Genomic DNA, 14690 nt, shown 5'->3' with positions numbered 1-14690 from the left:
GCCGCCTGCTGCAACTACTCAGGCCGATCTAGACCGCACGAGGCAGATCCAACGACCAGGAGAGTCTAAGCGCTGCTGGGATCGTCGACGGGAACTTCCGAGCGCGAGTTCCTGGAGCCCTTGCACAATACGCGCTCGGCGGCGGCGGCGCTATCAACGGACGGCGTTCCCGTTGCCGGACGGGCGCGCGGCAGGAGCCGCTCGTGTTCCGGGCCTGCACGGCGGCCATGAGGCCGCGCTGGACGGCGGCGCGGACCTGGATCATCAGCACATGCCTCGACGGCTACTGGACCACCCAGCTCGTCCCCAATGGTTCAACTTCGTGGTGGCCTTCCGTGCGCAGCTCAGGGAGGCGACCGTCCCCCGCCCGGGAGCTAGCCGGTCCTTGTGATTTGGGCCACGAGGTGGTCCGTCATCGATCATAAAAAAAAGATTATATCATGATGACAGATAGACCAGCTTCCAGAAATATTAAGAAGAGGGATCGTCATCGCCGTGGAAGAAATTAACAAGTTGGGTTGTGTAAAAAGTTCAGAAGAAACAAATAAGAGGTCGGAAAAAATAACAAAGCGATGTGAAGTCGATCATGCACCGGTCCATTACATTACTGTACAAATCATCTGCAAGTAGTTGCAGATCACCTCGCTGGAATCAACCAATTAACAAGCGATATGGAGCCTGGAGTTGATCTTTGTTTCGTGCACGAGCATGAACAACGCACGACGCGCGTACATACTCCTCCCCCTATACATTGCATGTATACTACTGTATACTGTACTATGCAATGTGTTCATTACGTTATCCCAAAGATCCCTTCAACCAACTGTTCGCCGGTGCTTAAAAGAAAAGAATTAACAGCTACGTGGGCGTCCAAGATGTTGCATGGCTGACTTGTTCAGAGCATGCATGCTTTGCATTCATGGGCTGTCTCCGAAACCAGTGGTAATCTTGGAACTTTCCATGCAACCAATTACTATTGACTAATGGAATTCGTATCCTACTTGGGTTGGGTTTGCGGCAGCCGAGCAGGGGAGATGAGACCAACATTTTTTTTTATTTCTTGTAGTTGTGAAACATTATCTTGGTGGAGGCGTGGAGCTCTGACGTCTGACTAAACGCTTCACAGCTACCGACGAAAAAAAAAACCATGTTCCGTTTAGAGTTTGGTAGATGGAGTGCACAACACGACCTCAAAGCTTGCGCCTCGGTCATGGTCAGACCAAAGCTTCACCGCTGGTGCCGAGTAAATGTCTTTTTTTTCTTAAAAAAAGAAAAGAACAAAGTTGCCTGAAACAGAAATAGACATACTCCGTAAAAGCAAGCATGCTAAAAATCGCAGAGTTTTACCAAGGCGTGATGCTCGTGAGATCAAAGCAGTACGAGACGCACACGTATACTTGTTGGGACGTCCATGACCATGGGAGAGAACAGGTTTAGCGACCGAGGATGGTTACGAGTCGTGGCAAAGCCCGGCTGGGGATGGGAATATGGGATTGGGCCAAGTCATCCATCCCCTCGACCCCCCTCATCAAGGCACCATCCCCCTCTTCCCTCCAAGAGTGAAACGAGACCTCCCTCGCTCGCAACCGCCACGGCAACGGCAGCAGCCGGGACAACGCGCGCGGCACCACCCGCCGGCCCAGTCCACCACCCCCCACGTCGGCGTCCCCATCCATCGTAACCTCTCCCCTACCTCTCCTTCCTCCCTCGCCACCACGCACGCACGCCATGAGAGCGCGCGGCAACTGCTCGGTGATCACCGTGTGGCGTAGTAGCCTAGCCGCGCGCTAGCAAGCAGCGTGCCCGCCGACCACGTACGTCCTGCTTAGCGTGTCGTGTCGTGTCGGCCATGAAGCAGCCGGGCAAGGCCGCCGCGGACGCGCCGCCGTCGCCCGGCCTCCTCCCCTCCCGCCGCGGCCGCCGCCTGGCCGCCGTGCTGGCGCCGCTCCTCCTCTTCCTCGCCGCCGCGCTCTCCTTCCCCTCCACGCTCCGCCTCCAGCTCCTCCTCGCCGCCGTGCCTGCTTCAACCCTGCCTCGCCCCCGCACCACCGTCGTCGCCTCCAGACCCCCCTCATCCCCGCCCGCTCCCCGGGTCGCCGTGTGCCTCGTCGGCGGCGCGCGCCGGTTCGAGCTCACCGGCCCCTCCATCGCGCGCCACGTACTCCACCAGAACCAATCGGGCGCCTCCGCCGCCGCGGTGGACGTGTTCCTGCACAGCCCGCTGGACGCCGACGCCTACAAGCTCTCCCTCCTCGCGCGCGCCGCCCCCGCCACGGTCAACCTCGCCACCGTGCGCGTGTTCCGCCCCGAGCACGTCGAGGAGACGCCGGACCGCGCGCAGGTGCTCACCGCCGCCAACTCGCCCAACGGCATCCAGGTCAGTTTGCCATCGCCCTACCATCAACCGCCGCGGCAGTATGGGTAGATGCATCACGGTTGGCGCGTGCTTTATTTACGGCAGCTGCTAAAGATCACAAAAGGGATCGATTAAAAAGGAGGTGCCGACTAGGCTGTGCCTGCTCAAAAGGGAAAACTACCTCTCATAGTCTCATCAGATGAAAGCTTAGTTGCCCTTTTGGTACAAGAGATTGAAGATTAACACACGCACGCACACAGCTTCTCGAGCAATCTAGCTAGGTTGGAGCTTGAAAGCGGCAGGCCAGGTAGGTGACGTCGTCCCTCGCCGGGAACTGAAGAAGAAGATGATGGCTGCTGACGAGGATCGGAGCCGACGACGACGACGGCGCCATTTCGATTTCGATCGTTCTTGGATGCGACTACGCAAGTACTTAGGTCGGTCGACCTGACCTAAATAGGCCCTTTTTACTTCACCCCCAATTCCCAACTTTAACACTATGCAAAAAGAAGATTTCCCATCACATCAAACTTGCGGTACATGCATGGAGTACTAAATGTAGATGAAATTAAAAACTAATTGCACAGTTTTGTTGTACTTTGCGAGACGAATCTTTTGAACCTAATTAGTCAATATTTGGACAATAATTCACAAATACAAACGAAACGCTGCAGTATGCTACAGTGCTGGCACAGTAATTTTGGCACTTCCAATTTTAGAACTAAACAAGACCTAGCTAGCTCTACTCTATGTGGTGAGACGTCAAAATCCGAAAATGTCGCCGTGTCCTGTCCTGCCCGGCCTGCTACGGTGTACACGCCAGCCGCCCATTCCCAGTCAAGACGGTCCGTGTCAAAATGCTACGTGCAGAACAACGAGCACACGGCATTGCAGGTGCAGAGGCAGCAGCTACACGGTACTCCTTTCAACGTCCTTTTCTTCTTTTTGTTAAAATTTCGTAGGAATCAGTCAGGTCCCGATAGGATTTTGTGGAATTTGCCTGCTTTATGATCAGATTCCTGCCCCGGTACGATCCGCACGTGAAAGCTGACAATCCTACAGAAGATGCTTCTCTGCTTGCAGTGTCCCCAGTGCAAGAAAGCCGATACAACGTAGTACTACCACTCAGAATAGATGCTTTTTTAGTCCGTCTCTCCAGATTAAAGTAGTTGCTAAATTCGAGCAGTGCGTCTTCATGCTCAAGGGAAAAGCTCAATGAATAAAAAGGAAGCAAACACAAAGCATCCAATCCAATTCCAAACAAAATTCTGCAAAACAAAGTGGACTACTGTTGAGTACATCTCACTTCTTCTTCTTCTTTTTGTTTTTTTAAAAAAGAAAACTATACATATTTAGTTGGTTACACACATGAATTTCGATGATCAATTCATGAATCTTTTAAGGCCAGATTACAAATCCTAGACCCGCCACTTCTCTCGCTGTTTAACCGTGATTACTTTGCATTTCTTTTTTCACTTGCCTGAACCATGCATGCATCTGGATTATTACTGCTCCTGCTTTTACACAAACAAGCATTCGGTTCATCAGCTGATGAGTCGCTGCAAAAATGGTGCAGGGCTTGCTGCAGTACTTCCGGCTGGTGGAGGGCTGCCTGGACCTCATCCGCGACCGCGAGTCCCGCGGCAACTTCACCTACGCCGCCGTCCTCCGCACCCGCGTCGACGGCTTCTGGTCCGCGCCGCTCCACCTCGCCGACCTCCTCCCCGCCGCCAACGCCACCACCGCAAACGACGACGCCCACTACTACGCCGTCCCGGAGGGCTCCCGCTTCGGCGGCCTCAACGACCGCTTGGGCTTCGGCGGCCGGCATGCCACGGAGGCCGCGCTCTCCCGCCTCTCCATGCTCCCCCGCCTCGCCGCCGCGGGGTACCGCAACCTCAACTCCGAGGCGGCCTTCCGCGCGCAGCTCGTTGTGGCCGGCGTCGTGGGGCGCGAGCGCCGCCTCCCGTTCTGCGTGCTCAGCGACCGTGTCTACGCGTTCCCGCCCGTGGCCGGGTACGGCGTCCCCGTGGCGTCGCTGGCGAGCCCCGGCCCACTCAGCGGCGCCAAGTGCCGGCCGTGCCGCCCGGCGTGCCGCGCCGGGTGCGCGGCGAGGAGCGTCGACGCGCTGGAGAGCGGGTGGAGCTGGATCAAGCACCGGAACGGGACGGACGTGGAGATCTGCGACGCCTCCGGCCCGTGGGAGGACGGGTGGGAGGCGGTCTTCGACGCGACCGCCGGCGCCGGCGCCGCCAAGGAGAGGAGGAGGGTGGCGAGGATGGGAGCCAGGGAGTGCGTCGCGGAGATGGAGGCGTTCAGGGCGCGGACCGAGCGCTGGGACGCGCCAAGCCCCGCCGAGATTTGCCGGATCGGGCTCAGAGCCCGGACACCGGCGGCGAAGGCGACTACCTCCGGCGGCTCGGCGTAGTCTGTTGTCGCACGGTGACAGGACTAACCAACCTTGAGTCCATACGGACGGTGACAGGCGACCGCGCAGCTCGTGCTCCGTCGCGCCGCTAGCTCGCGCATATGGACGGGTTCAGTAAATGACCGTGGCTATCAGCAGGGTACCAGCGCCTCGGCTCACAAGCCACACGGGATGCTGGCTCGGTGGGTGGCCCACTCCTAGTCCAATGGCCCAAACTGCATACAACCTCGTACACAAATAAGTAGCCCATCATCAGCGGCATGCGACATGTTGTGCATGGGTCAACAATTTGGGCCACCAGTAAACGAATTTGGCCCATTCGATTTCTTTCGATAGGTGGGTAACCGACCGATAGATACATAGGAGGAAGCCGCCGCTTCGCCGCTCCCGCACACCTGACCTCTCGCCGCCTCCGCCGCCGCCTCTCCTTGCCGGTCGCGGGTCTCCAGCGTCTTCGTCGGTAAGGCACCTCATCACCTTACAAATCCCCCGATCTATCCTCACAGAGGTCGCCATGTCCGCCGATCATCTAATTTAATTTCCCGATCTGCTGCTGTCTCAAGGTCGCCATGTCCGCCGCCGCCGCCGCCGGGGGGTTCCCCAACTGGGTGCTTCTGGAGCCCTACGTCTTCCGCAGGGACGACGACGAGTCCTTCCCGGACGAGACCCATGCGCCCATCAGGGCGTCCGGCACCACCTCCTGGGGCGCCGACTTCCGCATCGCCTTCTCCCTCGCCGAGCCCCCGCTCATCTCCCGCCTCTACGCGCAGCTGCCGGGCGTCCCGGGTCCCCGCAAGGCGAGGCCCTTAACCATGCTGAAGACCCACCGCCATCTTGCCCTGCTCGTCGTCATCTCCCCGATGTCTGATCAACCTGCAATTCACAACTTCTTCATCTTCAGAGCCGACGAGAACAACCCTTCCTCATCATCCTCGCTTAGATTGCTCCCCCATTGTACCGACACCAAGTTTGATTATTCCCGCCGCGATCACCGCCTACCTCGTCGTCGATCTTCCAGTGCTACTCCCCGCCTGCTGAATATGCATTCCTTGGGCCTATGGTGCGGAGACAAAGAGGAGTTCGTGGTGGCACAGCTCAATCTTTGCGTACCCACCATTGGCCGCAGCCGCATCAAGGCCTTCGCTGACATCTGCTTGCTGCGCTCCTCCGATCAGCTTGGCGGCAATTGGGAGTCCATGCGTGTGCCAATCCTCAACCCCTCTGCTGATGATCTCTGGAAACTCTCCCAGTGGCAGAACACCGCCATCATCCCCTTCCAACGATGGCTGTGCTGGATCGACTACAAACGAGGCATCCTCTTCTGCGACGTGTCCGATAAAGTGCTCGCCCCTACCGTCTCCTTCCTCTGGTTCCCTGAGGACAAGCCCTCTCTTACCAGAACCCGGAAAATAACCATGTGCGGCACCATCGCTGGCATGTCCGTCGTCGACCACGGCCGTTTGCTCAAGTTTGTCAAGGTCGCCCGCGATGATGGCCTTTACTATGAAGCGCTCAAACCCGGCACTGGCTTCACCATCACCTGCCACACCCTCGTGTTAGCAGGCGGCAGCATGGCGTGGAAGGAGGACTACACTGTCACCTCCGGTGACCTCCCTGACTGCTACCAACGCGGCATCCCCATGCACCCTCAAGTTGACATTGACAGGCCGCATGTGGTGCACTTCCTTTTCATTGAGTTTTTTGGTTTAGCCTACGAGAAGATGTCGGTGCTCTCCATTGACATGAGCACCAAGACCGTGGTGTCATGTTATCTGTATATGAATGGGAATGAGATCCTTCGCCGCGGCGATAAGTGCTGTCAACCCGACGTCGACATTGACTTCGTCATATCAAAGTGCTTGGCTCCCTCTCCATTGCCCTTCCCTGCTTGTGAGTTCCCCAGGTTCTGCTATTTATCAAGGTATGTGATATTGCTGCTGCATGCCCTTTTATAAATAACTCAATAGATTTTGATTCTGCCGGCCGGTTCCATATTTGAATATTGCTGCAAAAGTTTGTGTCCATGGCTTCAATCTTGCATTGTTGGCATCTCATATGTTGTAGTGTAGCCTCTTTCTCCAACCTGCAGAATACTAGCGTAGCCTGCAGCCTACTAAACATTTGAGCCTTGAAGCTTATGATTGGAACATAAGAGCTGCCTGCCAATATATATATGCCTTCTTTTATATGCTGTTGGAAATTACTAGCAGTTAATTGGAAGTCAAGTATACTACCATTTAACCTTCAATGTTGTCTGTTTGTTTGCAATTCTTTCCTAAGTAAACAACTTACTTCGGCTGTGCATTGCTAATCCTTCTCTTGGTCGCAGTACAGAAGCAAGTTTAATTTGAACATCTTCCATCTAGTTCATTTTTATTTATTTATTTATTGCAGGAAGAGGAAGGATATGGAATAATGAGTCACGGCTGCCAATAGTACTTCATCCTACTTGTCGTGCTTTCTTCTAAATGGTCAAAACTGAAGAAAGGCTTCTGTCCTGATCTCTCGTCAACAAAACTGAAGGAGCTATTTTGTGTTGTGGCCTAGGAAGCATCTATATATCTTATGGTCTTTACTTTCATGCTCTATGAACGGATAAGTTAGTTGTATCAAGTCTATCGTGTGCTCTGTATGGTCGTCAAAAACAAGTTCGTCGTGTGTTCTGTATGGGGGTACCGCGGCCTCAACTCCGAGGCGGCCTTCCGCGCGCAGCTCGACGTGGCTGGCGTCGCGGGCCGCGAGCGCCTCCTCCCGTTCTGCGTCCTCAGCGACCGCGTCTACGTGTTCCCGCCCGTGGCCGGGTACGGCGTCCCCGTGGCGTCGCTGGCGAGCCCCGGCCCGCTCAGCGGCGCCACTGCCGGCCCAGCGTGCCGCTCTGGGTGCGCGGCGAGGAGCGTCGACGCGCTGGAGTACGGGTGGAGCTGGACCGAGCACCGGAACGGGATGGACGTGGAGCTCTGCGACGCCTCCGGCCCGTGGGAGGACGGGTGGGAGGCGGTCTTCGACGCGGCCGCCGGCGCCGCCAAGGAGAGGAGGAGGGTGGCGAGGATGGGAGCCAGGGAGTGCGTCGCAGAGATGGAGGCGTTCAGGGTGCGGATCGAGCGCTAGGACGCGCCAAGCCCCGCCGAGATTTGCCAGATCAGGCTCAGAGCTCGGACACCGGCGGCGAAGGCGACTACCTCCGGCGGCTCGGCGTAGTCTGTTGTCGGACGGTGACAGGACTAACCAACCTTGAGTCCATAGGAGAGTTGGGACCGTCTCTCTTGCCCCCTCTTAGTGTTAGCCAGAGGTAGTTTGACAGGATAAAAAACCAGGGGGCAATCAGAGAAAAGCTGAAGCAATTGGGGTAGTGGCATATACATAATACATGCATACTTGAGATATTCTTCAGTACAAAACTTGTACAGTTAGCACTTAGCACAGCTTTTTTTTTTTGAAACGAGCCGGCAGGAGATCTGCTGCTTTATTAATAAAGAAGAATGCCGAGAGGCGAAACAAGATAGGAAACTTTACATGCTGTACACTGCAAGCTTAGCTAGCGGTCTGAAGAAATAAAAGGAACAGACACCCCTATATACACTCAACTACGCCTTGCGGAGTCAAGAAACCGCTCCAGGTACTTAGCACCTGCCGCTACCCACGTGATTACCTCGTCCTTTACCCGGGCCACTAAGCGAGGGATGGATTAGCACAACTTTGGATAGAGAAGCATACGTATGAATTTTACATGCATACGTGACAGTTTTTTTATGGTCGTGGGAGAGTTTTTTGAGAAGCACGTATATACATGAGCATCATCGATTTTTTGAATTTTTTTACTTTTCTGATGTGTTAGAAGACAGTGAACATGCCAACAAGTCTTGCTTGGGTGAGTTCAAAAGTTTGCAAATTTTCACGTGTGAACCTACCAACAAGCAGTTTTGCTTTGTGTGGTAATAGTAACACATATCTCAAGTATAATGCTTGTTTGCAAGAAATTATAGGGTGGATGGTTAGTGTTGGTCTTGGTCGGCACCTAATCATATATTAGATGAGGCATCACATCGGTCTTTTGTGATCCTTTTAAATGTTGGCTGTTGCCCCCGTCGCACCAACATCTTGCTTCCTTTCTGCTCAGTTTACGCCTCCTCGATCGATTGATCCTTTTTTTTTTCCTGAAAACATTGACGCCTGACTGAATTTTCGAGTCCTGCCTGCAGGTATCACTACTCTGTTTGTGCCGTCATTGTCAAAAGCATGGTTTGGGTACTTGGTTGCGAGCAGAGCACAGTAGGCGCATTTGGGTTTCTTGGAAGCTACTCCCTCCGTTCCAAATTACAAGTCGTTCTAATTTTTATGGAAAGTCAAAGCATCTCATATTTGACCAAATTTATACAATAAAATACTTAATATTCATGATACCAAATAAGTACCATTAGTTTCTTCATTAAATATATTTTCATAGTATATCCATTCGGTGCCATAATTTGAAACGGAAGGAGTACGATGCACGGTGGATGCATGGTGGTGGCACACCAACTGAGCAAAAATCATTCTTCGATCAGCGTTCTAGGTTTGGACTTGATTGGGAATGATGGATCGATCGATCTCCGGAAAGGACAATTGAGGGAGCTGGCTTGTGGCCATTGCTGCTCATCTGCCAGCAGCCCAACCGAAACGAGTACCAGGTCCCAGCGGCTGCTTTCTCCCCGTGAAGCAACCCCACTTCTTCCCTCGCCGTCCTAGGTTGCATTGCATGACATGACGTCTCTATCCATCCATGATCCATGTCCTTCCCTAAGGCATGACACTGACAGTGACATTGTCTGCGCCCCAAAACAACGACCTGGATCCTCGGCGAGGGGCCCGGCAGGGTGGTGCACGGCGGGCGTGTTCCGGCTCGACGCCGGCGCCGCCGCACGGTTGGACTCCGGCGCCGGCGCAGAACGCGCTAGGGGCAGCTCGCGCTCCGTCGCCGCCGCTCGCGCATATGGACTGGTTCGACGGCCGCGCACGGGCATTCGGGCAACGATCGAGCGCCTGCTCATGGGCATGGCGACGAACCGCGTAGGAGCCGTACGTTGCCGACGAGAAGCTCTGGAGCCGGCGGTGCTTCCTCCATGTTCCTCCGGGCGGCGCCACGCCTCACTGGATGGACGAGGCGGACGGCAGCGCAGCGCGCGAGGAGGTACCGTGGAGACTTAGTCGCCGCCTGCTACAACTAACCAGGCCGATCTATGCCGCACGAGGCAGATCCGACGACCAGGAGAGTCTAAGGGGGTGGACGGTATTTCATTTACCGTCCACCCCCCAGGACTGGGACGTCGCCGCCGGGATCGTTGAAGGGAACCCCCGGGGCACCTCCGCAGCTGCTACAAGCAGGTACGCGTCCACGGCACCTCCGAGCGCGAGTTCCTTTAGCCCTTGCACAATGCGCGCTCGGCGGAGGCGGCTCTATCGACGGACGGCGTTCCCACTGCCGAACGAGGCGCGCGGCAGAAGCCCCTCGTGTTCCAGGCGTGCACGGCGGCCATGAGGCCGCGCTGGACGGCGGCGTCAGACCTGGATCATCAGCAAACGCCTCGACGGCTTCTGGACCACCCAGCTCGTCCCCAATGGTTCAACTTCATGGTGGCCTTGCGTGCGCAGCTCAGGGAGGCGGCCGTCCCCGCCCGGGAGCTAGCGCAAGTTCAAGTTTCCGTTCTGCGTGCTCGGCGCCCAGACGCGGCGTGCCCATGGCGTCGCTGCTGAGCGCGTCGCTGAGCGGGCCCATGGGCCGGGCATGACGCCCGCGGTGGAGCCGGTCCGAGTGACGGCCGGAGCTCTGCGACGCCATTGGCCAAGAAAGTTCTCATTTCATTCATCGTTCATGGCGGAGCACGTCCGGCCGGCGTACCGCTGTCCGGCCGACGAAGGAGACCGCGATGGTGTCGCACTACCAAAACTCTGAACCGGCGTTGGATTTCTTGGAAGCTACGATGTATGGCGCACGAACTGAACTAAAACGTTGTTGGATCAGCTTTCTAGTAGCTTGAACCCGACTTTTTTTTATTTTGGTCCTTTTCGCGAAAAAATTTCACAAATAGGCTCTTGGCGAAACCAATTCTAAAAATGGACCCTTAGCTTGGCGCCAGGATGGCTGGCGCCAAGCGATAACATCTTGGCGCCAGCCTCCATGGCGCCAAGGTCCCCGCTATGCGTGCCCACGTGGCGGGCGGGACCTTGGCGCCAAGGCTTGGCGCCAGGGAGGCTGGCGCCAAGCCTTTTACCACATCATCGGGTCTCCTTCCTTTTGCGTGTCCGTTTCCATTCCCAATCTTTTCAAATCGCGCCGCCACCCTTGGAGACCGCCGCCGCCCTCGGAGTCCACCGCCGCCGCTGCCGGCCGCCCCCGCCCGCCCGAAGCTGCGTGCCTGGTCGCTCGGAGCCGCCCCGCGCCCGCGCCCGGCCAAAGGCCGCTCGGCGGCCGAAGCCGCCCTGCCCGGCGCCCCCCGTGCGGGCCCCCGCGGCCGCGCCCGCCCCCGTCCGGTGCCCGCCCGCCTGGAGCCGCCCCTTGCATGGCCGTCCGGAGGCCGCCCGCCCCGCGACGCCGAAGGCTACCCGCCCCACGCCGCCGAAGGCCGCCGGCGCCCGGAGCCGCCTGGCTCGGCGCCCCCCGCCCGGGCCCCCGTGGCCGCCCCGCGCCCGCGTCTGCCCGAAGGGCGCCCGCCCCCGCCCGGCGCCCGGAGCCGCCCCGTCCGTCCGGAGGCCGCCCGCCCCCAGCCTGGGCGCCCACGGCCGCCCCCACCGGTGGCCCACGGCCCGGCACCCACGCCCTCCACGGCCGGAGGTCGCCCGACCCCCACTCGGTGCCCGCCCCCACCCCTTGCCGCCGGTGTGCACTAGTGAGGTAAAACTCTAAGAAGAGTTATAGTTAACTAGATAGATAAAGAAGGTAAAATTGGTAGATAAAATAGTTAGATAGATAAATTAGAATTAGATTGTTAGGTAGAATTTAGATAGGTAGGTTGTCGGGCATACACCCCAGGTCCATGAGTAGGCCTTGGACAGCCCACCAAGGGACGTACTCGGACAAGATCAGAACAAGGATAGGCGTATCCTTCTCGGACTAGTCAAGTATGTTTATGGAAAACTACTTGGGCTGTTACCGAGTAGAACTCTGTAATAGTACCCGACTAGAACTCAGACTTGTAACCCTGCCCTCCCATATATATAAGGCCGAGCAGGGACCCCCCTCAAACAGACCCGAACAGACAGACATCATCTCAATACAAACCAACATACAGGACGTAGGGTATTACGCGATCTAGCGGCCCGAACCTGTCTAAATCGTGTTCCTGGCGTCACCATTGATTCCTTGATTCTCGACAACCCTTACCGCATAAAAGACCACCTAGGGTACCCTATAGGCGGGTTGCTGATCTAAAACACCGACAACTGGCGCGCCAGGTAGGGGGACTCGTCGAGTTTCTCAGCGCGAACTCAATGGCAAAGGTCATCATCAGGCCCGTCTTCTTCATCGAAGCCAGCGCCACCTTCATTTTTGGATCCTGACTTTGCGTCGCCGAAGGCTCGGGATCGTTCCGGCGCCAGATCATCGACGCTCAGGAGAAGAAACTAGAAAATCTGACCAGAAAAAACCAAGATTTCAAAGTCGATGAGTTCGAGTTCAACTACGCGTCGGATTCAACTTCGCCCCGGACTACTCCAACCCTCCGCTCAGGGGTCGGGCGCACTCGACCCCAGGACTCAGGGTCGGGCGAGGCAGAGTTCCACCCTCAAGGGGCCGGGCGCATCCAACCTCGGGACTCAGGGTCGGGCGAGGCGGAGTTTCACACACAAAGGGTCGGGCTCAGCCGACCCCAGAACTCAGGGTCAGACTCGTTTTGGACTCGTCGATCCCAGTCAGCATCCAAGTCGGTTTCGACTTGAAAGCGGTCCCGCACGGACTCCGCAACGCAAGCAAAGTCCACCAAGGTTTTCCTGCTCGAACCCGAGTCGAACTCGGGCATGACGAAGACGTCGACTCTGACTCGTCCTCAGAGATACCATTATCTGGTCCAACCCAAGGGTTGGTAATAACTTCGACATCACAAGGCAGATTCGTCCACTGGCCGGGATTGCGACCGTCTCTTCTTGACCGTGACTACGACTCGCGCCTTGTCGCTCATATAGACAACCTACCATATCAAGAAGGCGTTCCGCTCAACCGCGAGGAAAGTTACACAGAGATCGCAACATCAGGCTCCGGAAGCTACTACCCGGACAGAGAGATACTTGTTATTACTCAGAACAACAACCCGGGTACTAGCCAGTACAGAACCCCCAGGTGATTAGCACAAGTCGACAACATCTCTGAAGATGAATCTACCGCTGACGCCCCTCACGGTGAAACCTCCGAGCAGTGCAACCAACGAAGGGCGCGCAATGTGTTGGGGAGAAATATTAACGATCCCCTAAAACACCATTTAAAGAAGCAGACACGGAGGCCCGGGCCTACCTCAGCGTAATCAAAGCTCCGCCTCGCCCGACCAAGGCACCAGGATCAGGAAACGCCCGACCCCCCTCCGCAAGGTTTCCGCCTCGCCCGACCGCGACCCCAGGGTCGGGGACGCCCGACCCCTCACCACGGAGTTCCGCCTCGTCCGACCCCAAGCGAAGGGGTCGGGCGCGCTGGGGCCTCCGGGGCCGGGATCCCCCTCGGATGCGGTCCACATGGGCAAGACAGACAAAATCCTGTGGGTCCCCCCGTCGGCCTCGCCATAAATGCGCCGCAGATCTGGCGGAGGGTAGGGCGACCGCGCCCCTCACGCAACCCAGCGCAAGTACCCGTGCACGACCGCCCTGTGCAGGCTACAGTGCCAGCGGCCGGCTCCCATTCGTCGCAGGGTACTCATGGTCTGCGCCGACCGGAGCAAAGGAGAGAGCGGCCTGTCCTCGGGCCCCACACACCCTCGGGTCCCGCGCACCCAGCAGCGCGGATGTGACGCTCTCCCTCTCAACAGCCATCGCCTGAGCAGCGGCATCCACCGTCCTCCCTAACAGACGCCGGGGAAACGACGGAACGCCCTCATCATGATCTGGCACCTACGAGCATCGAAGTAGCTATATGCAGGGAGCAACAACACTTGGCGCACGGTGACCTCCTCCTCCGGCATGCGCGCCAACACTCGTCAAGGGCTGGCAGAGGCATCGGACGCCTAGGATCTTGCTCCTCCTTCCTGCCGTACCTTTTACCATTCTACGCCTGATTCTTTACAGTCCTTTTTACCCGATCCCAACTGTAACTCCGGCCACCCCCTTGCGATATAAAAGGAGGAACCCGAGGCCGGAGAGGGGATCGGCTTCTTCTCCCACAAGCCATAGCACACAACAACTCTTCCTGAGAGCGTGAGCACCAAAGAGACTTGGGATCAGTCCCTCTCTCGGTGATCTGTAACCCCCTACTACAGAACCCCGCGTGGGCAACACGAGCATCCTCGATACTGGACGTAGGGCTTCCTTTGCCCGAACCAGTCTAAATCCGTGTCTCCCGCGCAACCACCTGAGGCTTACGCGCATAAAAGAAATTTACTAGTCTAAGTCTTGATCCGCTGATCTTGACAACGATAGTTGGCGCGCCAGGTAGGGGACCTTTGCGCGTGCATCTCCAGCCTCAGATGGCCAATCACGATAGCAGCTTTGCTCCGGGCTCTCTGATCCGTTTCGGGAGCCTGGACTTCCTGGCCACCGGGGAAGGGATCGAGCTGATCCCTGTCCTCGTCTTGCCCGCTCGTCCTGCAGCCCTCGGCCCCGCGGCCAGGACGGCGGCGAGCGGCCGGTCGCCTACCAGAAGGACCTCGCCAGAGGAACAGCCCTTCGGGCTGCGCAACACCACGAGGGCTTTCGGACGCCTCCTAGCGCGGACCTTGACCACGTCGCCTGCAA

The 14690-nt window shown here is 57.1% G+C and overlaps 2 protein-coding genes across 2 annotated transcripts; both read left to right on the top strand.

Annotated features, from left to right (window-relative positions):
* The first annotated feature begins 1451 nt into the window (after nt 1-1451).
* LOC117841269 (uncharacterized) lies at nt 1452-5115 on the top strand. Its single transcript, XM_034721710.2, has 2 exons — nt 1452-2377; nt 3933-5115. Exons 1-2 carry the CDS (start codon nt 1850-1852, stop codon nt 4782-4784), a joined length of 1380 nt encoding a protein of 459 aa, XP_034577601.1. The 5' UTR covers nt 1452-1849; the 3' UTR covers nt 4785-5115.
* LOC117841376 (uncharacterized) lies at nt 4807-7397 on the top strand. Its single transcript, XM_034721730.2, has 3 exons — nt 4807-5244; nt 5348-6705; nt 7179-7397. Exons 2-3 carry the CDS (start codon nt 5354-5356, stop codon nt 7198-7200), a joined length of 1374 nt encoding a protein of 457 aa, XP_034577621.1. The 5' UTR covers nt 4807-5244; nt 5348-5353; the 3' UTR covers nt 7201-7397.
* Nucleotides 7398-14690: the final 7293 nt, after the last annotated feature.

This window comes from Setaria viridis, chromosome 1 (assembly GCF_005286985.2).
Source record: "Setaria viridis chromosome 1, Setaria_viridis_v4.0, whole genome shotgun sequence".
In the NCBI taxonomy this organism is placed as follows: Eukaryota; Viridiplantae; Streptophyta; class Magnoliopsida; order Poales; family Poaceae; genus Setaria; species Setaria viridis.
This window is presented reverse-complemented; position numbering and strand designations above follow the sequence as displayed.

Coding starts and splice junctions, on each gene's coding strand:
- LOC117841269 (XM_034721710.2), top strand. CDS start 1,850: ATGAAGCAGCCGGGCAAGGCCGCCGCGGACGCGCCGCCGTCGCCCGGC. Junction 2,378..3,932: donor ACTCGCCCAACGGCATCCAG/GTCAGTTTGCCA, acceptor AAAATGGTGCAG/GGCTTGCTGCAGTACTTCCG.
- LOC117841376 (XM_034721730.2), top strand. CDS start 5,354: ATGTCCGCCGCCGCCGCCGCCGGGGGGTTCCCCAACTGGGTGCTTCTG. Junction 6,706..7,178: donor AGGTTCTGCTATTTATCAAG/GTATGTGATATT, acceptor TATTTATTGCAG/GAAGAGGAAGGATATGGAAT.